Source organism: Erpetoichthys calabaricus, chromosome 1 (assembly GCF_900747795.2).
Source record: "Erpetoichthys calabaricus chromosome 1, fErpCal1.3, whole genome shotgun sequence".
NCBI classification, from domain to species: domain Eukaryota; kingdom Metazoa; phylum Chordata; class Cladistia; order Polypteriformes; family Polypteridae; genus Erpetoichthys; species Erpetoichthys calabaricus.
In genome coordinates, this window is record NC_041394.2 from 244,550,061 (window position 1) to 244,575,531 (window position 25,471).

At 39.0% G+C, this 25,471-nt stretch overlaps 2 protein-coding genes across 5 annotated transcripts in view; one reads left to right on the forward strand and one right to left on the reverse strand.

Annotated features, from left to right (window-relative positions):
* Positions 1–13,710, reverse strand: part of fgd6 (FYVE, RhoGEF and PH domain containing 6) — a 178,924-nt gene extending 165,214 nt beyond the window's left edge. The window contains exon 1 of the mRNA XM_028813419.2: positions 13,388–13,710. Coding sequence (XP_028669252.2) covers positions 13,388–13,397 — 10 coding nt within the window. The 5' untranslated portion in view covers positions 13,398–13,710. The remainder of the gene's footprint in view (positions 1–13,387) is intronic.
* Positions 13,711–13,820: 110 nt separating this feature from the next.
* The window catches only part of vezt (vezatin, adherens junctions transmembrane protein), an 89,069-nt gene continuing 77,418 nt past the window's right edge, over positions 13,821–25,471 (forward strand). For 2 of the 4 annotated variants that reach the window (XM_028813443.2, XM_028813468.2), the window contains exons 1-2: positions 13,841–13,915; positions 23,566–23,700. In XM_028813443.2, coding sequence (XP_028669276.1) covers positions 13,880–13,915; positions 23,566–23,700 — 171 coding nt within the window. In that variant the 5' untranslated portion in view covers positions 13,841–13,879. Of the gene's footprint in view, positions 13,916–23,565; positions 23,701–25,471 lie in introns of all 4 variants that reach the window. The other 2 variants (XM_028813433.2, XM_028813451.2) reach the window with 2 other exon arrangements.

Here is a 25,471-nt window from a genome sequence, read left to right on the forward strand (position 1 = left end):
GGCCCTTATTTTTCAAGACCTCTGCAATTTGCCCTGGCATGCTGTCAATCAATTTCTGGGCCAAATCCTGACTGATGGCAGGCCATTCTTGCATAATCAATGCTTGGAGTTTGTCAGAATTTGTGGGTTTTTGTTTGTCCACCTGCCTCTTGAGGATTGACCACAAGTTCTCAATAGGATTAAGGTCTGGGGAGTTTCCTGACCATGGACCCAAAATTCCAATGTTGTGTTCACAAAGCCTCTGTGAGAAACCCACCCAACCACAGACAGACAAAGACACTGAATGTCTCGAATACACACTCTTTATTTCTCTCAAATGTGACAAACAGCACCACAATGCCTAAACCCGCCAACTGTCTCTCTATCTTTTATCTTTTCTCTCTCCAAGTCTTCAGCCACCTTCTCCTCCTCCTCAGGCTCCTGTCTTCTCCCTCCCAACTCTAGCCCTGACTGGAGTGCGGTGGCCTCCTTTATACAGCACACGGAAGTACTCCAGGTGCTTTTTGATTAGCATCCAGCAGCATTTCCGGGTGTGACGGAAGTGCTGCATGCCGATTCAGCTCCTCTTCTGACAGCACTTCCTGTTGTGGCGGAAGTGCTGTCGACCACCGTTCTGGAGCTGTCCAGGCGCCCCCTGGCGGTGGCCACGTCCTCCCACAGGGTTGAGCGTCCAGGCTCCATGGTTCCCATGCAACCCAGGAAGGCTGCCCTTTCACGTTCCAGGGAAAATACTGTCCCTCTCCTGGCGTCCCAGTGGGGCAATGTCCCCGGATATCTGTCACACCACTTAGTTATCACTTTTGCCTTATGGCACGGTGCTCCATCATGCTGGAAAAGACATATTTCTTCACCAAACTGTTCTTGGATGGTTGGGAGAAGTTGCTCTCGGAGGATGTTTTGGTACCATTCTTTATTCATGGCTGTGTGTTTCAGTATATTATAGAAAGATCTGACAAAAGGATCTAAAAACACTGAAGCAGCAAACTTTGTGAAAACCAATACTTGTGTCATTCTCAAAACTTTTGTCTATGACTGCATACCATGACATTTAAAGCAAACACTGAGAAGTAAGGGACCTATGTAAAACATATACCTACAAACTACACCTACAAATATTTAGCACTCAAAGGTTAGTTCACAGGAAGAAACAATATATACTCCTCAAATGCAAGATATGCTTATTTATTACGGGGAACAAAAACACACAACTGCTTAAAAACTATACACTGTAGACATTATTTACTTAAATTGCAACAATCATACTTATCATATCAACTGCAGTCATACCAAGTGTAAACTCACATTACTCTATAAAAGAATTTCAAATACTTAAACAACATGAAAATCACTTACAGGCTTTTGGTTGATTACAGTCATACAAGCATGATTTATGTCTCAGCTACCCCCAAGCCTCGACACTACATACAAGTTTTTCCCATCTGGAGTGTTTTTTTTTTTTTTCTGTCCACCTGGCCATCTAACCTTACTTTATTTCTTTGTTACTTAGTATTGCCTAATCTTATTTTTGTTTCATATAAACGTTTCTTTCTTCATCTTGTAAAGCACTTTGATCTACACCATTTGTATAAAAATCTGCTATGTAAATGTTTTTTTTTTTTTTTTAAATTCGCAATCATAAAAAACATTGACCATCTAATCAATTAGCAAAATAGTCTGCTGCAGCCCTAATTGATTCCTTTAATCATGGTTTGTTATATTGGATGTTATATAATGTTTACAAAATTTTTTCCACATACACGGACACACATTTTCTCTAAAATAATAAAAATAGGGTGTACATCAAAAAACACATTTTGTTATCTCTACAGCATAAAATTTTTGTTGATGAATACAAAAACTCCTCCATAAAAAATATGGAGAAAGCTTAAAAAGAAAAAAAATCTGTCATGGCCAGCAATACACTGCACAAGTCCTAGAAGGAGAGTTTGTCAAACTTAGTAACTGCAGTTTCTGGATCTCATCGCCTAGAGTATTAAGATCATATGAATTGAATTGGACTCTGAGTATGACAGATTACATGACTACCTCATACCTTCTCAAAACACTTTCACATTTGCAAAGTACTGTAAGTCACATTCTGATAGCCAAATGACATACTGTCCAATAGCGCTGGTGCCTGTATGAATGTTAACAGCAGTCAGCCTATCTTCTGTCTTTGGCCATTCTGTTGTGGTACAACAACCAAATCGGATAGACAAGCCTCTCTGCAGTTTTTGCAGTCCAAAATACCCTTGTGACTGCATCATATGCAGCATACTTCCAGATGACTACTCATCGGTTGTCAGCTTCCTTTCAGAAAGACAAGAGCCCACCCCTACAACTTAGGACAAAATTGAACCAGTTTGATTTTGTCAGGCCCAGATGTAGTGTGGTACAATGGAGTGGCTGGGGATGTCAAACTATACAACTGGTTGTCATAGCTGGTTGTGGGAAGTTGCCACACACACACACACACAAGTTTACGTAAAATAAGTAAATAATTGAAAAATGACTGGAATAGTTGTGTAGTAGGAACGGGTCTAAAGATGTGTACAAGTTTCCCATAATTGTCTACTGTTGTTCAAATGCAAATTACCAAAGGGATGGATGGATGAATGGATAGATAGATACTTTATTAATCCCAAGGGGAAATTCACATACTCCAGCAGCAGCATACTGATTACAAATAAATAAAAAAAAACAATATTAAACAGTAATAAAAATGCAGGTAGAAACAGACAATAACAATAACTGAATAATGCTAACATTTACCTCCCAGGGTGGAATTGAAGAGTTGCATAGTTTGGGGGAGGAACGATCTCCTCAGTCTGTCAGTGGAGCAGGACAGTGACAGCAGTCTGTCACTGAAGCTGCTCCTCTGTCTGGAGATGACACTGTTTAGTGGATGCAGTGGATTCTCCATAATTGACAGGAGCCTGCTGAGCGCCCGTCGCTCCGTCACAGATGTCAAACTGTCCAGCTCCATGCCTACAATAGAGCCTGCCTTCCTCACCAGTTTGTCCAGGCGTAAGGCGTCCTTCTTAATGCTGCCTCCCCAGCACATCACCGCATAGATGAGGGCGCTCGCCACAACCATCTGATACAACATCTGCAGCATCTTATTGCAGATGTTGAAGGATGCCAGCCTTCTATGTAAGTACATCCTTCTTTTGCAACACAGATAGATATAATAATAATAATTCATTACATTTATATAGCGCTTTTCTCAGTACTCAAAGCGCTATCCACACAGGGAGGAACCGGGAAGCGAACCCACAATCTTCCACAGTCTCCTTACTGCAAAGCAGCAGCACTACCACTGAGCCACCTGTGAGGAATATATAGATCTTTATTTGAGCCCAGGGGCAAATCTGGCTTTTTACAGATGTTTTTTTTTAAAAAAAAAATCATAAATAGGCAGGTAAGTAAATAAATACACACACACTGGTCTGAACACACATTGGAATTACTATAAAGCAAGAACATTCAAAAGAAAGTAACTTGGAAAACACAGAATAAATCTTCTAACTTGGAAAACACAGAATAAATCTTATATCCAGTCTTAGTGTTATTAAATGGAGAAGCAACAAACTGCACATAATTAAAAACCAACAATTAAAAGTCACGCACAGAAAAAATTCTAATACCAGGTAAATAAAAAATATGATATTTAAATAAATCTTAAAATGAGATTATTAAACCACTGAAGGCAACCTGTAGACTTAGTTTGGGTCTATACTTCACACGACAAGATGTGTACTCCAGCGGACACTACTGCTACGCAAGCATTGTAATGTTTATACTTGCATGTGTACTTCATGTAAATCTGGAAGATTCCACCAGGTGGCAGTGCAAGTTATCACCACGGAGAGAAAACGTTTGGCTTTGCTGCGTTGTGAATTGCCTGAAACATCCATTAAATTCCGAGGACACCTTGCCACATTATCTCTGAAAAGGACTGATGTTTAATGATTATATCTATCACTTCAGGGATGCACTCATTCCAGCAAGCATCAGGCACGAGACAGATTAACAACTGGGTCGGTTTTAAGATGACACTTATGACAGTCTACTTTAATGAAAATGTAAACTACAAGGTTAAAATGTACATTTCAAGATTAAAGCCAAAATTTCTACTTTATTCACAAACTAGACCTTTTCACCAAAGCGGCACCCTGTCACATGTAGATAGTAAACAGAGAATCTCATGTCACGTTCAGACTTTACACACATTTTGCAGGTACTGCAACTTGCGCAAGCGTTGCGTTCATTTTTGAGGTTGTGCCCAGAGGACGCATCAAATTAACGATGGAAAGTCCATCCATCCATCCATTGTCTCCCGCTTATCCGAGGTCGGGTCGCGGGGGCAGCAGCTTGAGCAGAGATGCCCAGACTTCTCTCTCCCCGGCCACTTCTTCTAGCTCTTCCGGGAGAATCCCAAGGCGTTCCCAGGCCAGTCGAGTGACATAGTCCCTCCAACGTGTCCTGGGTCTTCCCCGGGGCCTCCTCCCGGTTAGACGTGCCCGGAACACCTCACCAGGGAGGCGTCCAGGAGGCGTCCTGATCAGATGCCCGAGCCACCTCATCTGACTCCTCTCGATGCGGAGGAGCAGCGGCTCTACTCTGAGCCCCTCCCGGATGACTGAGCTTCTCACCCTATCTTTAAGGGAAAGCCCAGACACCCTGCGGAGGAAACTCATTTCAGCCGCTTGTATTCGCGATCTCGTTCTTTCGGTCACTACCCATAGCTCATGACCATAGGTGAGGGTAGGAACATAGATCGACTGGTAAATTGAGAGCTTCGCCTTGCGGCTCAGCTCCTTTTTCACCACAACAGATCGATGCAGCACCCGCATTACTGCGGATGCCGCATCCAATCCGCCTGTCGATCTCACGCTCCATTCTTCCCTCACTCGTGAACAGACCCCGAGATACTTGAACTCCTCCACTTGCGGCAGGATCTCGCTACCAACCCTGAGAGGGCACTCCACCCTTTTCCGGCTGAGGACCATGGTCTCGGATTTGGAGGTGCTGATTCTCATCCCAGCCGCTTCACACTCGGCTGCGAACCGATCCAGAGAGAGCTGAAGATCACGGCCTGATGAAGCAAACAGGACATCATCATCTGCAAAAAGCAGTGACCCAATCCTGAGCCCACCAAACCGGACCCCCTCAACGCCCTGGCTGCGCCTAGAAATTCTGTCCATAAAAGTTATGAACAGAATTGGTGACAAAGGGCAGCCCTGGCGGAGTCCAACTCTCACTGGAAACGGGTTCGACTTACTGCCGGCAATGCGGACCAAGCTCTGGCACCGATCGTACAGGGACTGAACAGCCCTTATCAGGGGGGTCGGTACCCCATACTCTCGGAGTACCCCCCACAGGATTCCCCGAGGGACACGGTCGAATGCCTTTTCCAAGTCCACAAAACACATGTAGACTGGTTGGGCAAACTCCCATGCACCCTCCAGGACCCTGCTAAGGGTATAGAGCTGGTCCACTGTTCCACGACCAGGACGAAAACCACACTGTTCCTCCTGAATCCGAGGCTCAACTATCCGACGGACCCTCCTCTCCAGGACCCCTGAATAGACTTTTCCAGGGAGGCTCAGGAGTGTGATCCCTCTGTAGTTGGAACACACACTCCGATCCCCCTTCTTAAAGAGGGGGACTATCACCCCTGTCTGCCAATCCAGAGGCACTGTCCCTGATGTCCATGCGATGTTGCAGAGGCGTGTCAACCAAGACAGTCCTACAACATCCAGAGACTTGAGGAACTCCGGGCGTATCTCATCCACCCCCAGGGGCCCTGCCACCAAGGAGTTTTTTCACCACCTCGGTGACCTCAGTCCCAGAGATGGGGGAGCCCACCTCTGAGTCCCCAGGCTCTGCTTCCTCATTGGAAGGCATGTTAATGGGATTGAGGAGGTCTTCGAAGTACTCCCCCCACCGACCCACAACGTCCCGAGTCGAGGTCAGCAGTGCACCATCCCCACCATATACAGTGTTGACACTGCACTGCTTCCCCTTCCTGAGACGCCGGATGGTGAACCAGAATCTCCTCGAAGCCGTCCGAAAGTCGTTCTCCATGGCCTCCCCAAACTCCTCCCATGCCCGAGTTTTTGCCTCAGCAACCACCAAAGCCGCATTCCGCTTGGCCTGCCGGTACCCATCAGCTGCCTCCAGGGTCCCACAGGACAAATGGGTCCTGTAGGACTCCTTCAGCTTGATGGCATCCTTCACCACCAGTGTCCACCAATGGGTTCGGGGATTGCTGCCACGACAGGCGCCGACCACCTTACGGCCACAGCTCCGGTCAGCTGCCTCAACAATAGAGGCACGGAACATGGCCCATTCGGACTCAATGTCCCCCACCTCCCTCGGGATGTGGTCGAAGTTCTGCCGGAGGTGGGAGTTGAAGCTACTTCTAACAGGGGGCTCTGCCAGACGTTTCCAGCAGACCCTCACAACACGTTTGGGCCTACCATGCCTGACCGGCATCCTCCCCCACCATCGAAGCCAACTCACCACCAGGTGGTGATCAGTTGACAGCTCCGCCCCTCTCTTCACCCAAGTGTCCAAGACATGTGGCCGCAAGTCCGACGACACGACCACAAAGTCGATCATCGAACTGAGGCCTAGGGTGTCCTGGTGCCAAGTGCACATATGAACACCCCTATGCTTGAACATGGTGTTCGTTATGGACAATCCGTGACGAGCACAGAAGTCCAATAACAAAACACCACTCGGGTTCAGATCGAGGGGGCCATTCCTCCCAATCACGCCCTTCCAGGTCTCACTGTCATTGCCCACGTGAGCATTGAAGTCTCCCAGCAGAACGAGGGAGTCCCCAGAAGGTATGCCCTCTAGCACCCCACTCCAAAAAGGGTGGGTACTCTGAACTGCTGTTCGGTGCATACGCACAAACAACAGTTAGGACCCATCCCCCCACCCGAAGGCAAAGGGAGGCTACCCTCTCGTCCACTGGGGTAAACCCCAATGTACAGGCTCCAAGTTGGGGGGCAATAAGTATACCCACACCCGCTCGGCGCCTCTCACCGGGGGCAACTCCAGAGTGGTACAGAGTCCAGCCCTTCTCAAGGAGATTGGTTCCAGAGTCCAAGCTGTGCGTCGAGGTGAGTCCGACTATATCTAGCTGGAATACTAGCTCAGGCTCCTTCCCCTTCAGAGAGGTGACATTCCACGTCCCAAGAGCCAGCTTCTGTAGCCGAGGATCGGACCGCCAAGGTCCCCGCCTTCGGCCACCACCCAACTCACACTGCACCCGACCTCCTTGGCCCCTCCCATAGGTGGAAAGTTCTAAGCATAAAGTACGAGTTCTAAGCATAAAGTATAAATCGGCCCTTACAGGTTTAGGAACATGTAACGTGATATACCAGACTTAACCTTGAGCTGGAACCTTCACTTAAGAGTGAGCTGAATTATCAAATAACATGAACTCTGCAGCCTACAACAGCTACATACACTCTACTGGAGAAAATAAAGGTGAATGGGTGAAACTGGTGTAATGATAAAAAAAAACACTAGAGCAACATGAAAAAAATGATATATAATACACACACACAAAATTCATTGACTCACTCACTTAACAAAAATTCTATTTTCTATTTGGTTAAAATTTGGCAGGATTACTGGTTAAAATACAAACTATATAAATGTAAAAAGTATTATATATTTACTGTACAGTTAGTGAATTCCAAGATAATTCCACATTTTCCCATTTAAACCAACTCTTTAAATCTGCTTTTCTAACAGTTTTTTAAAGTCTGGTTTGTTAGTGAATCAGCCGGTTAAGTTTGTAATATTTGCTATTGTAAGATTTAAATTTGAATATACCAATAGTCAAAACGTTTTAGAACACCTCAGGTTTTCTTCAAATTCAATCACTTGTAACACAATCAATGACCTAAAATAGTGAAATGGTAAACAGTAAAGTGCTAGAGGTTTGCATTTAAAGCTTAGGTTTGCAAAAACTGAAAAAGGAAATTTCATAATATTACAAATGGGCCTTCTTCAGGGAACAACTAATAGGTTACAACCTACAGTTGTTCTGCAGCAGTTAAAGTAAGTTAAGCCTTGCAAGTTGAAGAAAACAGTTTGCACAGGTGTCCCATCTTCTGACTGTGTTACTATACCTTCTGAAGTACTATTTGGACAATATTATACTGAAGAAAGTTGTACATTCCAGTAATAATGGCAAGAAAACAGCAATTAAATTAAATGAGACAGAACATTATTACCCTTAGAAGTGTAGAAACTGCAAAAAAAAAAAATATCTAAGTGTCAGTGAGTATGGTGTCCTACACAGCCAGGCAGCGTGTTTATATGCCGTCAAGTTGATGAAAGGATGGTTCAACAGTTTGCAAAACTAATTGTCAAACTTGTGAGGAAGTGTTATGGCCTGGGTTTCTTTTTCTGGAGGCAGAGCTGGTGACTTGCACAGAGACTGGAATTCTGAATCAAAAGGGTTACCATTGTTTGGCTGTTATGTCAGCAAAAGGTGGCTACTTTGATGAATCAAAAATTTGAATAAAATTTTGATTCCCTGGCATTTTTTTTTATTTGCAATTGTTTATCTGTTCTATACCTTGATTTCATGAAACATTATGACATTAAACTGCATGTATTTCAATACAAACTTATAAAAATAAGGTTTTCTGAAACTTTTGACCAGTAGTGTAATTAGCTGGTTAAAAAATACTACTGAAGAGTATGATTTAACAGATTAGTCAAGAAACTCATGATGTTTTAGTTTCCAAATCTGTCCCTGTTTTGTTATCTCATTTGTTCCAATTTTAAAGTTCCCTGTGTGAAATCAAAATTGTCAGTTTTACAGGAGTCCTTTATTTTAGAACTTCGGTTAAACTGCCTTTGTTTTGCGGTTTTTAAGGTTTTTTGTGCAAGCAATCAGACTTCTTATTTCTTCTGTATAAATCCAGAATTTGAATATTACTTGGGCTGTCGTTACTTGTACTCAATACATTTGTAACTGTGAGACAGCATTACATTCTTCAACTTGCTATTTAAATATATGATGAATGCTTTCACTTATGGTTTACACTAATTAACTGTAGTTTCCTTTCAAAAGCCAAATAAATGACACATTGTGTTTGCAGATTTGTATTTAGCAATGAAGTATGCTAATTTGCTTATATTTCTACCTGCATGTTACATGCGCCTTTTAACACAATGCATATCACTTTAATAAGGAGATGTGCCTTGTCCTTCGAAGCACTGAAACACTAATTTTACTTTGGCATTAATACTGCTCATGTCATTGCCAGTGTAGACAAGTCAAATAGCCACTTTGTTTGAATCTTCCCTCAATGTTTACTTGCTTCAAATGTTGTTAGTGCTTCCAGTCCTCCCACATCCCCCCAGTCCTATATGCACAACTGTGGGTGCATATAAACTGTATCCTAGTGCGACCCTGAACTGTGTATACTGGTTACCAAATGGAGAGAAGCTTGGTCTGATGGACATTTGTAGAAGTGCTCATTACAATCAAGAGAATGAATGCAAAGCCTCCATTCATACAGTATATCGGGACTGTGTAGGATACTATTAAAATCGAGTAATCTTATTTTTTAATCTCCACTTACAAATGGGTGACACTTGATAGGCAACTTTATTTTGCTCTCAAAGAAGGCACAAATCTGTTTCTGAATTAATTCCAAAAAGGGATAAAAGTGTCACTAACTCCATCCTGTATATGTTTTGCTTTTTAAAAAAAAAAAAAAAGTACTGTATGATTCCTGGACTCACGTGCTGAAATCCTCCTGCGTGAACAGAAAGCACTTCCAGATAGGACTTCTGTGGTTGTTCTCTTCAATGTTGGTTAATGCAGTGGTGCACCATCAACATACAGTATGTAGTTTTTACTCAGTTTTTATCATGTATTATTGTGCCTTCTGGAGTAATGTGTCTACTTGCAGTCATGCATGAGTGCAGCACCAACTTACTCAGTACTACCAATACTGTAAAGAGGTCAGGACCATTAAGTTTTCAAATCTTTAGTAACAAGTTAGCCCTTAATTATCAGTTTTTGTGACATCCCTACTTTTGATACATCCGATTAGCCGACAGCACCATAATTGATGCTCATTACCTTACAAAATTTCCCAGGTAAAGCCGGGTAACAAGCATTCAAACATAAATGTTGAAAACGTTATTTCAAAATGGACACATTTACATAATTCACTTTTTTTTTTTTCTTTTTTTCTTTTTTTTTTTTTTTTTTAAAGTTGTACTACTTCTGAATCACCTGTGTTGCAATACAACACTACATTCTGCCCAAATGATAAACATATTGTGCCTTCAAGATATTCTGTACAGTTGAAGTCTGGAAAAGACAATATTTTACTCTGCCTCCCAAGTTCCATTGTAAAAGATTCTACTCACAAACAATGCAATTATTTTGATATCATTACCTAAGCAAAACTGCATATCAAGAAGGGTATATTATTAATACTTACCAACTCCTATACATGTGACAAAAACCATAAACAAGTCACCATAATACCATCTGCACAAACATATTACACCTTTTGCTGCAAGAAAGATGAAAAAATAATCCTGATTTAAATACTTTTTGTACTATACTTTAAGGGTCAAAATTCCTATGCAGCTGTGAGACAGGAGTGGACTAAAAATATGAAGCACAGAAGGCAAGCTATGCATGAGCAACTTCCATTTCAGATGTATCCTCTTGAAAGTATTTTAAGAAGCCAGATTGTTTTTTTAGCCAAGGAAATGGGACTAAAACTTTGGATGCAATCCAGTATAAAGACAACATCCCTTTTGTATCCCGCTTCTGATAAAGCTTGCATTTTTTCAATGTTGCCAAGAGGTTTAGAACTTCACACTAATATCATTTATAGAAGTACACATCCAAATGCTTGTCCTATTTAAAGTAATAGTACTCTGTTCTACCGATTGTACACTAAAGCAATTATCTCAACTAGTATTTGCCATTTTTGTGTTTTTGAGTATGTGTGAAAGACACTAGAGAACCAAAGCAGCTTCTAACAAATTTTATAAAAAGAAATAGTAATGTACTCATTCATTCACATAAACTGCTTAGTCAATTAGTGGGAAACCAGCCTATCACAAAGAACACACACACTCACACTTAGTCACAGCAGGCCAATTCAGAGTAAACAATCAACCTAACATGTAAGATAAACAAATTAAAAGTTCTCTCTGTTGAACTTTAACAGAAATTTTAAAAGATTATGGGGAGTCTGGCTTTGCTTACTACAAGTATTACAGACTAAGATTTCAAATAAGACAACATGAATACCATTTATCTGCTTAATTAAAGTTTAGAAGATACATCATATAAGGTCATGCAAAAGTCACTTCCTAATGTTGAAAGTGATGCCATTGGTCAGAAAGGTAAGTAAATTCCCATATTTTGAATAACCCCTTCAATAAATGATCAAATAAAAAAGTGGAATTGCCAACATCCTGCTACAAGAAGCACCAGCATTTCACAACTTGCACAAAATGCTCCTGTTACAGAATTTTAGATATATAAAATGGTTATTTATGTTGTTTATACTGTTAAAAAAAATGTGGGTCATGGATGATAGTGTACCAGCTAATGTTCATTCTCTTCGGCTGTCCTGTGTCTGTTTAAAGAGCTCCTTTGGTCCCATAATCCAAAGCCAGCTCTTAGATAGAACCACTTTTCTATTACACTGAAATTCTGACATTTACATTTACTTATTTGACCAATGCCTTTATCCAAAGAAACTTACAACATTTATGATACAATTGGTTACAATGGTTTTGGATATCCAATTGGCGCACAGGCAGGTCAAGTGACTTGCTTATGGTCACAGTGTCAGAAGTGAGATTTCAACCCAGACCCTTAGGACTTGTAAGTCCAAAACCTTAACCACTACCCAATACTAGAATTTTAAAAAATTTAATTATTTCTTTTCAATTCTACTAATGCCTGTTGTTTTCAAACATCAGTCTGAAGTAGCATTACACGGTGAATGTCATTAAAGAAAACTTTACAAGACATAGTGGAATATATCACACAAAGCAACCTGATCATCCAACTAATTCCATTAAAAATATGCCTGCAATTCTCCAAGCACAGCATTTGATTACAAAACATTAACAAAAAGTTTACAGCTGTAGTATTTGTGCAGATGAATCAGTTATAACGTGAATGTCAAGTAATTATTTGAATATTACAATATTTGGAGTTGTAAAGTTCGAGAAACAAAAAGGCACAAAAAAAAAAAAAAAGCATTTACATCGACAGGTATGGTTGGAGAAGTATAAAGGCGTGCATCAGTATTTGGGAGATTACATGAAAATTACGTTTAAGTACATGTGAAGACGAAGTGTGAAAATACTGTAAATAATTATGTGAAAAAGCAACACTTTCATTAGCAGAACATATCCAAAAGACGATGCAGACGAACCACAATATTATATGAGAAGCTACCTTATACGAGAGTTTTTGTACTTGGATTTAGAAGCAATTTAAAGTAATAAGCCTGCACATCTACCGTTTCAACATGCCCGCATCTTCCTGACAAAATATTATTCATTTTGAGCTACTATGCTAACCAAACAATCCTTCTAAATATGTTTTATTTTGAAGTCAAAAGACAACAAAAGAAACCTACAAGAGTGTTTCCTCAGTCTCGCAATCTTGGCTTTGTTCTTTTCAAAGCTGGTTACAAAATACAGGGCTTTCAGAGTTATCTTATGCTCTGGTAAATTTCTATTGCTTGAACTACCAATTGCCCACCTTTTAAAAAACGGTTTACGTTTTTTGAAGCATCACTAAGAAACAAGATGAGCTCTGCTTAATAGCTGTGTCAGAAGTTGGCACTCAGTCATGTTTTAAAATGTCTAAAGGTTTCAGAAACAAAACAAATTACAAGTAACGTTAAGAATAAAGATTATTGTGCCGAAAACTACATTACGTTGTTTCACATAAAAAAATCACATATGCAAGCAGTGTTAATATAAACTAACGTTTCAGCGTGTTTAAAAAAAATAACTTCGTATTACACATTGAACCAAGTTACTGTACTATTTAAAAAGTTACCATGAACAAATTATATATTAAATGGCTGATTATCATAAATGAGTGATTACGTTCGGCAAAGTAGCGAGTCTCCTTGGTTTGTTTGTCAGCACAAGACATATTTAGTGGACTCGACGAAAACAAGCTCTTATTATCAACAGATATAACAATAACCTACATTCCGTTTGGATAATGTGTAACGATAACTCGAAAACATAACAAACATTTCCATTAATTATCAAAACTCGTTTATCTAAAATGAAACAATACTCCACAAAGGGCTGACATTTTGCTCAACGCACAACTAACCTGAACTCATGATTCCCGAAACTCTTGCTCCTTATACCATGACTTTACCACGGTTTGCCTTTGAATGCAAGATAATTTTCCCACGTCGTTCTCTGGAACTCAAACTTGATTTAGCTTTCAGTCCCCATTGACAAAATACCCAAATCCAAAAATGCTGCCCCTTCAAACGGCGCTGCTTAAAGAAACCCGTTCATTTACTCCAGTCCGTTTGTTTTTCTCTGAAAAATTACTTGTAGCTCCGCTCCTAAAGCAATTGGCAACGTTAACATTGCCCCTGTGTTACGTCACTGGAACAGCTTCAAAGAAACTATAGAGGCTGCGTGCAGCCTAGCGCGCATAATTTCTCCTTGATACTGACGCTCGTGCTAGAGCTCTTCTGGGTAATGTAGTTTCTTGGAAGACGCTTGCGTGAAAATATGCTATGTGATTTTTCGTTTTCTTGGACTACAAACCCATAATGCTTAAAGGTTGGAATATCCATGGCGGAGAGCAATGACTGAGGAGTTTGATGAAGAGGTGATATTTGAGGTTTGTTTTCATTGCTAAAATATATCTTAAGTACCGCTTGTAGGGTGCACATTTCCGATATTAGCAGAAAACAGCTGTCGTACTCATGTTGTTAAAGGTAGCGAATATATTGTGAGGTAGTCCATATGTCTATTTTGGTAATATGTGGAAGAAAGTGGGCATAATCAATAAATTATATTTTGTCATCGTGTATTTATCTTCTTGTTTTATCATATGACCGTACACATAAGATCAGGCTTGAACTCACTCAACAGTTCATTTACATTTACTTTATGCACATATGTAGCGCTTTTCATTTTAGAAACTCGGAGCGTTTACAAATATTTACAAAGACAGTATTGCAGTATAAAAGGACATGTTCGTACCTCTTGTAATGTAGTTGCCTTTTTGCGGCATATCTCAAAGAAAACGTCATTCTTAATTTCGGACTTGCTCACAGTAAAACTAAATTTAGATACATAACCACCCATGCCAAAAATAGTCTGACACAAATCCATCAACTCTGTTTAAATCGGCAGCACGCTTATATGTTTAGTTCTTGGTAATAGTTATTTCTTTATTTGCGTTCATTTAATAGCATTTTTAAAACTACGTTTGGGAGGCTTCTTATAATAGACTTCAGTCAGCATGATGAGATAAAGCAAGGCTCTCATTTCATTCAGTCACGGTGTTCAGAGTTTTTCTATCCTGTTGCTAAGATAACTGTTGAAACTACTGAAGTTCATGCTAACCATATTTTAATACGTGATTTCCGTTTTTAACTTCTTTAACCGTATACCTCATTTGTGCCTAGTTTTTAGAGTCAGAATATAGGTAAGTGCCTAATAAGTGCAACTTACTTTTATAAAATCTTTGCACAAGATGCTGTCCTAGCCTTTAGTTCACGTCTTCAGTGTTAGCAATTTAGGTTTGTCTTTTAATTATACAATGTATTACGCTTGTCCCTCTTAACTTGTCATATTCTCAATTGGCACTCGCGGATGCTGTTAAAATCGTACCCCACGGCGCTGCTGCATGTTAATGTAAGGTATACAATCGCATGGCCAATCAAAAGGTTCTTGAAACAATATTCAGAAAGGGATCAGCGCCAAATCCAAAGAATTGGCTCATTAAACATAACCTAGCATGTAGAATACAAACTATTAAAGGCTCTGAAAAGGTTTTGCAACAGTATTATAACTTTTAAAAAACATAGTCTTTAATTCAGTTCAGTTCCCTACACCCCTGCCAAGCCTCTTAATCTTACCAATGTTTCAACTGTAAACCTATATAAATAATATATATTTATCTTCTAATGTGCATTAAAAAGGACCAAAAAATGACAGATACCAGAAAGCCTCATGTCCCATAAGACCAAAGTTGAGAAATATTGCTTAAGAGCTCAATATTTAATTAATGTTGTTTACTATGTAGTAATTAGCAAAATAGTAAAATTTCTTTTTCATACATTAAGTTCTGCATGTCTAGTAAAGCTTAACCAACTGAAAATCCAGACTACATGGTGTTTCGAAAGATTCATTTGGAAGGGTGGTTGTAGTGAAGAATGGCAAAGAAAATTAATCACTTCAAAAGAGGTTAGGTTGAAGTTTGCTTAATTTTGCAGGAATATTGCTGTTGATACAGCTTAAAATCGAGACTCTATTGTCTTTTAAAAGTTCCATTGAGAACTGGTGGGCGAAGTGGGGGGTGGATTGGTTTGGTTGCAAACCAAAACCGCATTATCATGGCAAAACAATTCAACCATTGGTAATGAATCTGATGTGCTCTTTAGGTATGGCCCAACTTACTTTGTAGCCTACATTCCATTTTAGTGATTCAGTGAAAATTATGATAGTGGGGGAGAGTGGTGTGGTGTGATGGGGGACCAACTGAATAATTTCACATCAGTCAAAAATGGTAATGTCTGCTTTAACAAAAATTTTGTTTGTACATTATTGTTTGTGCAGTTTAAAATAAAGACCTTGTGGAGCTTCAAGAATTTAACTGGGGAGTGAAAACACGTTTTACTCCAAAACAGTTGGGTCGATGTTTATTAAATTCTGCATGTATATTACAGTAGAGTTAACTCAACTTAACATATAGAGTTGGAAGAAGTTTAATCATGAACAGGGGTTTATTAGGGGGGACAACACACAATACAATAGTTTTCCCAGACTTATATGTTGTATCCAGTTATTTATCAAGTCTCCAGTTTATTAATGTCATATTAAATATATATTTAGGAAACACAATAAACTAGAAAATAGAAGTAGCGTTCATGATTCCAACCCATCAAGGAGTGACCAAAATTATAGAATCCAATTATACACAAAATGAAAAAACTCTCAACTCACAAGAGCAGAGAAATTGACAATTATCAGATGGATGGAATGCTTGCATTTCAGCCAACAATGAAAAAAGGGTCAACATTTAAAAGCATAAATATTTGCTTTCTTACTTTAATGTTTTATACACTTATACCCAGGTAACAACTAGTCAATTATATAAACAAAAAAAAAACAACTATAGTTAAATATCAATTTAGAGTTAGGACTGGCTGTGAGTGAAATTATACATGACAAAGAAAGAAATAAGGAGTAAGAATTCACAGAGCTTTTGTTTATGTAGCCTCAGCAGCTTAAGGTAAGTGAGCCAAAGGCAAAAATCATTGTAATAGAGAATGACCAGTAAACCCTCTAAAGAATCGCAAATCCAAGAATGGCAATTACTTTCTGTTCCCTCCGATCTTTGGAAGGATGAAAAATCATGGAGGGTGGGAGCATCCTGGGAATGTTTTCATCCAATTAAATAAATAGATTTGTACTAAAGCTGTTTCTTTTTGGAGCCGTAACTCCTTTGGTTCTGGTGTTTCAGAAGCGCATTGTAGGCGGCTTCGTTCATTGTTTTTATCCATGTGGTCTCGTTTTTTTTTTTCTCTATGGGTGTGTTGTTAGCTAGAAGTCATTTGCTGTTAGGAATCATAATTGAACTTTTAACACTGAATTACCTTAATGTGATTCAAATAAGCCACACTGACAGCTGCCACACTGAGTGTTGGCACAGTGGATTAGAGCACACTGACTGCTGGCACTGTGTAGTGGAGTAGCTGCTGACACTTTGGAGTGGAGAACACTGCCTGTTGGCACTGTGGAGTGGAGTACTGGTGGAACTGTTGAAGCACACTGACCACTGTCACTGTGGAGTAGCTGACTGCTGGCACTGTCAGTAGTCACCGCTACCTCAAGTTTAAATACATAGACATATATAGATAGACACCGCATTCACTGTGTTTCCTAGTCGACACGATACGTCAGAGCGTCAGCCTTATTGCGAGTGGCAAAAATGCCATTTAAACTAATACAGGCAGATGTGGAAACCGGGTTTCTGATGAAAAAACAATAACGTTTAAAACAGTATCGTTTACATACAACAGATTTTGGCAAATCGTTTAAATGCAATTATTTATATCCATTTATACAGTAATAATGGCAATTATTAAATAATAATAATTATAATTATTATTATTAAATAATTCCTCCCATATAAGTAACATTTCTCGGGCTGCCATCTTCCATCTCTGAAATATTTCTAGACTTCGTCCTGTTCTTACGCAACACAGTACTGAAGTATTGGTTAATGCCCAAGTCACCTCACGTATAGATGACTGTAATGATATTCTATCTGGCATCCCATAAAAACTTATCCATCGCTTACAACGTCTTCAAAATTCTGCTGCCAGGATAATAACCTGCTGTTCTAAATCCACTTAACATATTACACCTATTCTCTCTCAACGTCACTGGCTCCCTATTAACTACAGAATACAATGCTAAATACCACTCTTAACGTTTAAAGTTCTCCACAACCTCACTGATCTCCTACAGACTTACACTCTCTCTTGCTCACTCAGATCCTGTAATTTGAGAGTATTCAGTCTGGCAATATGGTGCAGCCTTAGTTTGTGGAAGACAGACACAACTAAAGACATGAGCATAAAATGATGGTTGTCAATTTCAAACTGTGTTTCCTCAATGTGCTCCTTAAGAAAAAATATCATCAAGTTTGAGAAATGTTAACAGCTAACAACAATCTACATAGTTAGTGACTAAATACGTTTAGCCAAAACGTTGTTTGGAGGCTCACTTGAGCACATAAATGAATAGCTTTGCTAGCTTAGCCTGGCGTGGCTAAAGTAAAGATTATAAAACGGGATTTTGTAATGGCCAAATATAACCAAAACAACTGTTCAGCCTTACCTATGAAATGTAATCCCCCGGGATCTGCTTTGGAGCGTACAGCGGTTTGTACAATCCCAAGCAGCACATTATTCATTACTTCACTCCACAGCAGTGCCACTCGCAATATGGCAGCGACGTTGACGTACAATTCTGCTGGTCATGAGGTGTCTAGTTATTCTATATCTATGTTCAAATATGTCACCATGGCAACTTGTTGGCATGCACGCTTTACCTCAAGTTTAGTTTACAGGTTGTGTTGTGTTGTTTTGGGCGCCACCTACTGACTCTGGGAAGCTGCTGGGTTTGACTCTGGGGCGCTGTGCGCTTTCGGCACGGCTTGCTGGGATGCTGAGGCGCTGTGCGCGTGAGCGTTCAGCACGGCTTGCATCTGGCATCCGTGCATATATACAACCTTCGTTTAGTAATATAGATAAAGAGTAGCAGAACACTGAACCATATGGTTCACCTTCATAATCTGAAGTTTACGTGCGCTTTTACTTACCTCTACAATTTTTCATTTTAATTCAGACATTTTCACTGTCAGTCCTTGAACTAAGTTAGTGTTTTTGGATTGCTTGATCATGTACATTATATTTCTTTTCATGGTAGTTCTCGTATTAATTATTAATAATTTATGATCAGTCATTACAATAGTTGATTGAGATGGTTGGTTGTTCAGATTTCATTTTTTGTTGCTACAGTATTTTTGACATAGCATAGAAGATTACATTATTATGTTTTTTTTTTTTTTATATTCAGTTTAAGCAGTAAGAAATAAGCCAACTATAGTGTTAGTGAAAAGTTTAAAGAGATAAATCCACTGGATTTTTAAAAGCAGAGTATAGACATACATAGCTTATGGTTGTAACGTAAAATAAAAATTTGCTTTTGTGCTCACGGCATAATTATATATGCTGAGATTCTACAATGCAGAAAGCCTTAAGTTAAAATGTATTTATTTTTTCTTTTATCTTCTTTTTACCTTACGTTATATTGACTGTTTTTGCTAAGCATTGTAGAACTCAACAAGCCATATATGCAATGAAACATTAAATTGTTTTTTTTTATGCCACAAGAAAGAAAGAAAATTACATGTGTACAATTTAATTAAAGTATTTATTTTGCAAATTTCACCTTTAAAGCAGTTAACTCGGTGAATTTCCATTAAGTGCTCTAAATTTACCACAGGGATCTTTGGGGGTAGTAAATGACTAGTGTGATTGTAAACCACAAGGTTGCTGGTTCAGTCCCTACCACTGACTCACTGTAATGGTCTTAGTGAGTCACTCAGCCTGTTTGTACTCCATTTCTGTAAATGTATATGTATAAAGTATTGAAAACGAAATAGTACTATAATGTAGTGTACATGTGAATCACTCCATTGTTTATTAATTGTATTATTTAAAGTAAATGTTGTTAGTTCTTAGTTTGTGTTTTTAACATTTGTAATCAACTAGAGCCAATTGTAAATTGTAACATTTGTTGAATGTTTGCTTTATATGGTAATGTGTTTGTTTAATTAATTTCTGTGGGTTTGTCTCTTAATGTTGAATCAGTGTATACTAAACATAAGAACATTTATACTTTTCCTGTTAAAACTTGAAAGTACCCATGAATCTTTTCCTATTACTGTCCATCATAACCAAAAGTTTTTTTGTAATAGTTTCACACATTTATTAACTGAAACATTTGAAAGTCCTCAGTATATCATATGTGTATTACCATTCTTATACACAGTATAATACCTTTCATTGTCAAGAATAGTACAATATGGCTTATAGTGTGATCAAAAAATATACACCAGAGAGTGCTTTGCTTTTTTCTAAGGATTAAAGAAACACTGCAGTATTGTCAGCAGAAAGATTAAGGTGAATTATTACAATAATTGCCAGGTTTTAAAGAATAAACTTCTAAACAGAGTAAAGAAGGCTGATCCTTCAGTCTTGATTTGAATATTACTGAAGTAGTTTTTAGAGAGCTGGTGTCATAGGGCCTCATATATAATGCCCTGCATTGAATTCACATGGCTTATGGACCAAACTGGAAATGTGCATCTGCACAGAAAGATCCAGATGCATAAAACTTTGCATATGCCAAGTTCCACGTGCTTCCCCTTTATAAATACCAATGAACATGAAGTTTAACGCACATGCACGTGCCTACATCTCCCCATGACTCCTAGAACTTTGCATATTTGAATATGCAAATCAATATAAATAGCCCCTTCCGTTCAGTGCTTTGTTAAAAGACGATGGCAAAAGCACGTGGAAAAAAGAATTTCAGCGAATGAGAATTGGAGACAAGGAAAAACATACTATTTGTTGGCTTAAGCAGTGGTATAAACAGTAAAATGAAGTTGAACGAGTGATACAGGGTGGCGGAGACACTCAAAAGTTCAAGTTCAGAAAGTCGCACAGTGCCCGAAATAAAAAAGCAGTCAGATATCAAAGTCGATGTGAAAAGGCGACTTGCAGCCCATCATCTTTTTATTCTGTTTCAGACAATATTGCAAACACTGACCCCTGTGCCAAGGACACAGATCCATGTGGGGGTGGTGCTGCTATGTCAAGCACATCTTTGGGGGCTGGCTGCGCATACACATCTGTCTTGGAAACCGCTGGATGACCATCTGGCTACTGTATGTGTTGAGGAACACTGTTCTGGAGTCACAAAATGCAACAGTGGTGCTATAAGAGATGTGGCCAATGAACTAAGGAATATAAGGGCTTACTATGTGATATTGACCACAGATTAAACAAATTAGTTAAAAAAATAAATGCTGCATCTGATTATCTGTTTTTCTTCTTCTTCTTTCGGCTGCTCCCGTTAGGGGTTGCCACAGCGGATCATCTTCTTCCATATCTTTCTGTCCTCTGCTTCTTGTTCTGTTACACCCATCACCTGCATGTCCTCTCTCACCACATCCATAAACCTTCGCTTAGGCCTTCCTCTTTTCCTCTTCCCTGGCAGCTCTATCCTTAGCATCCTTCTCCCAATATAGTCAGCATCTCTCCTCTGCACATGTCCAAACTAACGCAATTTCGCCTCTCTAACTTTGTCTCCCAACCGTTCAACTTGAGCTGACCCTCTAATGTACTCCTTTCTAATCTATCCATCCTTGTCACGCCCAATGCAAATCTTAGCATCTTTAACTCTTCTACCTCCAGCTCTGTCTCCTGCTTTCTGGTCAGTGCCACTGCCTCCAACCCATATAACATAGCTGGTCTCACTACCATCCTGTAGACCTTCCCTTTCACTCTTGCTGATACCTGTCTGTCACAAATTACTCCTGACACTCTTCTCCACCCATTCCACCCTGCCTGCACTCTTTTTCACCTCTCTTCCACAATCCCCATTACTCTGTAATCTGATATCTGATTATCTGTTTTTACATTCTGCTAATTAGATTCAAACAAAGTTGTAACATTGTCCGATTTGGCTGATCATTTGGTGGGTCAGGTTCATCATACCGCATTTCTCAGGCAAGCCATGATTGTGTGCCACATTATGTAGCCTGTTACATGGTTGCGCAATGCAACACACTTTCTTTGGACTATAGACATAAACTAATTCATTCTCTGAAGGCTCCTTTATAGTGTAGTGTCGATGCTGAGCACCACAACAGAAAGAGTCTCAGCTCTTTACATGGCTCTTTGAGGTGACTCACTATATTTAAAAGGACTGTTTGCCTTTTGCTAGTTTGGAAAGAAAGTGTGGGTGAAAGTGCAGAGTTGCTGTTTTTATAGGCACTCCTGCCATAGATGATCATTTTTTTGGTGATTCATACCTGGCTGATGTAACTTGTCCAGCACTATTGCAATAGCAGTTGACCACTCTGATTACATTTGGGAAAACAGACCTTGCTTCCAGTTGCACTTTGGTGTTTCCCAGTTCAACCACAGTTTAAGAAAATCTTGTATATCTGGATGACAAGCAGATAATACCATCCTATACAGCTGGCATGGCGTGATGATTGTGAAATACCCGATCGATCAACAATTTCATATTGAAAAGCTCCTGTGGCTAAAAACCCAAGAGTGGCCAGAACTTGCAAAGGAACAGATAGAGCATAATTCTTCAAAGTCTGCCAGTTCAGCACACAGCTTCAAGAGGATAGCTCTTAGAAATTTAAATCGATTTAGAAGCCAATTATCATCCTCTATAAATGCACGCTTTCTTCTGACTCTTCCATTTCTTCTAATAACACTAAAGCAGCTATGGTGTTTGGAATAGTTTGGCCATTCTGTGCCAATCCAGTGCCTTAAATTTATAAACAATATGTAATTAATTTCTGTGTATTTGATAAAGCTCACAACTGGAATGCAAATATAAAAAAAAGGGAAACCACACAGAAACAATAGCACTGCTTTGATGCTGGGTGCCACTAGTTTTCAAAACCAAGCAGAAACATGTGTACGCATAGTCTGAGGCTGCCATGAAAATGTGCATGGCTTTATGCAAAGTTTAGTTTTTATACATCTTGAAATGTGCGTGGAAACGGGCATTCACAATATTTTTGTGCGTATGCACCATTTATTCATGAGGCCCCTTGTCCTGAATATGAGTTAACTGAAAGTTTCCTAGTGGCAGTTTTCAACATTGAGAAAGCTAGTGTCTTTGGTTTGTCATAGTTTAACATACTACACCTGCAGACATTTTGAGATGTTCATATTGTCAGCTTTTTTAGAAAGTAGCACAGTCTTAAAGATTGTAAAATAGAAACAAAGTTGTTGTAAAATTGTTGTGCAATATCTCTTTGAAGAACAGCCATTTTAATAATTTGAAGTACAATCTGCTTCATTTGCCAGTTGCAAAGGTAATGAATTACTGTCTTAACCACTGTCCCTGCAATTAAGAAGACTGAGATTTGATCAAGCTTGAGCTGGTTTGAAGCATGATGATTAATAGACAAAGAAAGCAGTGGCACTGTGAAAGAAGAACAAAAGGGTGGAAAGGAAAATGCACAAAATATTTAACAATAGGCACTAGCATTTCTTTTTTCAAAACACATTTTGAAATAGTAAATCTGTAATTTTTCGTTTTCATAACCAGCACCAGCATCCCATGGTGTAAAGTAATGTCTTTAGACTAAATTGGCTGACAAATATCCTCACACACACACACACATATATATATATATATATATATAATCATTCACAAAATATATGTATACAGTATGCATATATATTAATTCTATGCATATTTCAAAATATTGACGACTTATTGCTACATATAATCCTTGATGCAATTGAAGCAAATTTTACATTTTCTTTTTTTATTTATCAAAAATAAACTCTACCAGATTAGATAGGCCAGGCTTTTTTTTTAAAGCAAGTGCTATGTACTTTATAGTAATTAAAAGTTTTGAAGTTGTAAATAAAAAAATAAAAAAAAACATTCTTAAACACATGTTATGTTTTGTTTTGGTTTTAGAACTCTCCACTATTCCAGTATTTGCAGGATTTAGGGCACACTGATTTTGAAACATGTCCAGCTGTGTCACAGGAGGCAGAACAGTATGCAGAAGACAAGGGGCTGGACCAACAGGATACCCACATCATACAAAGAGTGAGTGAGCCACATGAATTATTGCCATTTTCCTTTCATAATTCTCTGCCTTTTTTTCTTTCATTTTTCCTGTCCTTGCAATCAAGTTAGTACAATATTATTTTCTAAGATATTAATACTGCCTACCACTTTTGTAGAAACTGCTTTGTCACTCGGTCATTCTCATGATATGAACTCCTTGTACTAATTGGTGCGTTCCTGAATTAAGATGACTGAGCATCGTGTCTTTCCTCCTTTCTATACATTTGTATTTTTCCCTTTCCTAAAATGGCCTTGCATAATGCCCTTTAATAAAGTAAGGAAGATGTGTTTGTATGAAATAGAGTGAACTTGCAAAATGGTTTATGTAATATTTATTTTCAATTCTCATTATTCTCTGATGCTTAAAGTCATATAAAATATTTAGGAATTCTTAATATGCAAAATTTGTCTCTGGTTAACATGCATTGATCAATATTGATCAACATTTCTACTCAGTCGTGTTACAACAAACATAAAACATTGAACAGACATCTGTGCTTGCTTTAAAGTTCAACAAGCCTTTCCTCCCTTTGTATAGTCCAAAACACTTGCTTTTCTACTTTCCTTGCAGCTGCTTATGTTCATAACTATGGGCATTGCATACATTTATACTTCAGATTGAACACTCATTGGTGTTTAACTCTTGTAGAAAAAAGAGCATACCTCTACAACTAGCAACTCGCTACCATGAAATAAGTCAAAAGTGAGTCACACGGACAACTGAAAGTAGAGGACACGTGCTGTGACTGTCTACAGCTTGCTGTGATTTTCTTAAAATAATGTAAACTACAACTGAAAATCATAAGAAAAGTCCTGTAAGTGACAACTGCTTAAGAAATGTTACATTTATTATTAACTGTATGTACTATACATGAATGGGGGACAGCATGTAAATTCCTTGCATAATTCTCAATTACTGTACTATCTCTCTATTATAAAAAAAAAATATCCTGGGAAAGAAAGACTAGGGAGACGAGACGTGATCTTCATGTGAAGATCACGGAAGACACTTGAAAGACCCGCGAGACGAAAGAGATTGACCGCGGAGCGTCTCACGGGGACCTTAAACATGAGACTTTGTGCCAAGAGATTGACTTAGAACCATCTCGCGGGGACATAGAACAGGAGATTCTTGCAAGACACGCCCTACTTACAACCAATATCAAATAAGACCACGGGCAGCAAAACACTCAGTCGTGTAAAGGATTTGAGCACATACAGATTCAGGGCTCTCAGCACATATAAAGCATATAAGGACAATACATTATAGATGAAACGTCGACGACTAAGCGAAGTTGAAAGAGCAGTGCGGAGAAAAGAGACTCAAAAGTGATGGAGAGAAAAAAATGCAAAAAAGAAAAAGAATAATCTAGGTGCAAATTCAGAAAATAAGGAAAGTAATAATCAACCCGGAACAAGTGGAATTGAAAAAAAGTATGGCCAATCGGGCTCTGAATTAAAAGACAAAGTAGAACTTCGTAAAGACATTAAAAAACGTTGGCGCAATACACATGCAGAGCAGGTTAGAGATTATGAAAGCAGTGGAATTCGAAAGGCTCAAAAAACAGCGCGATACAAATGCAGTGAAAGTTAAAGAATATGAAAGCAGGAAAATTAGAAAGTATCAAAAAAAGGAAAGTAAAGATTGCAGTAGGGCAAACAAATGGAAATTATTACTCAAAAAAAGGGAAAATAATCACCACGGACCAGGTGTCATTGGAAAAAAAAGCAGGACAAAGCGAGGTCAGAA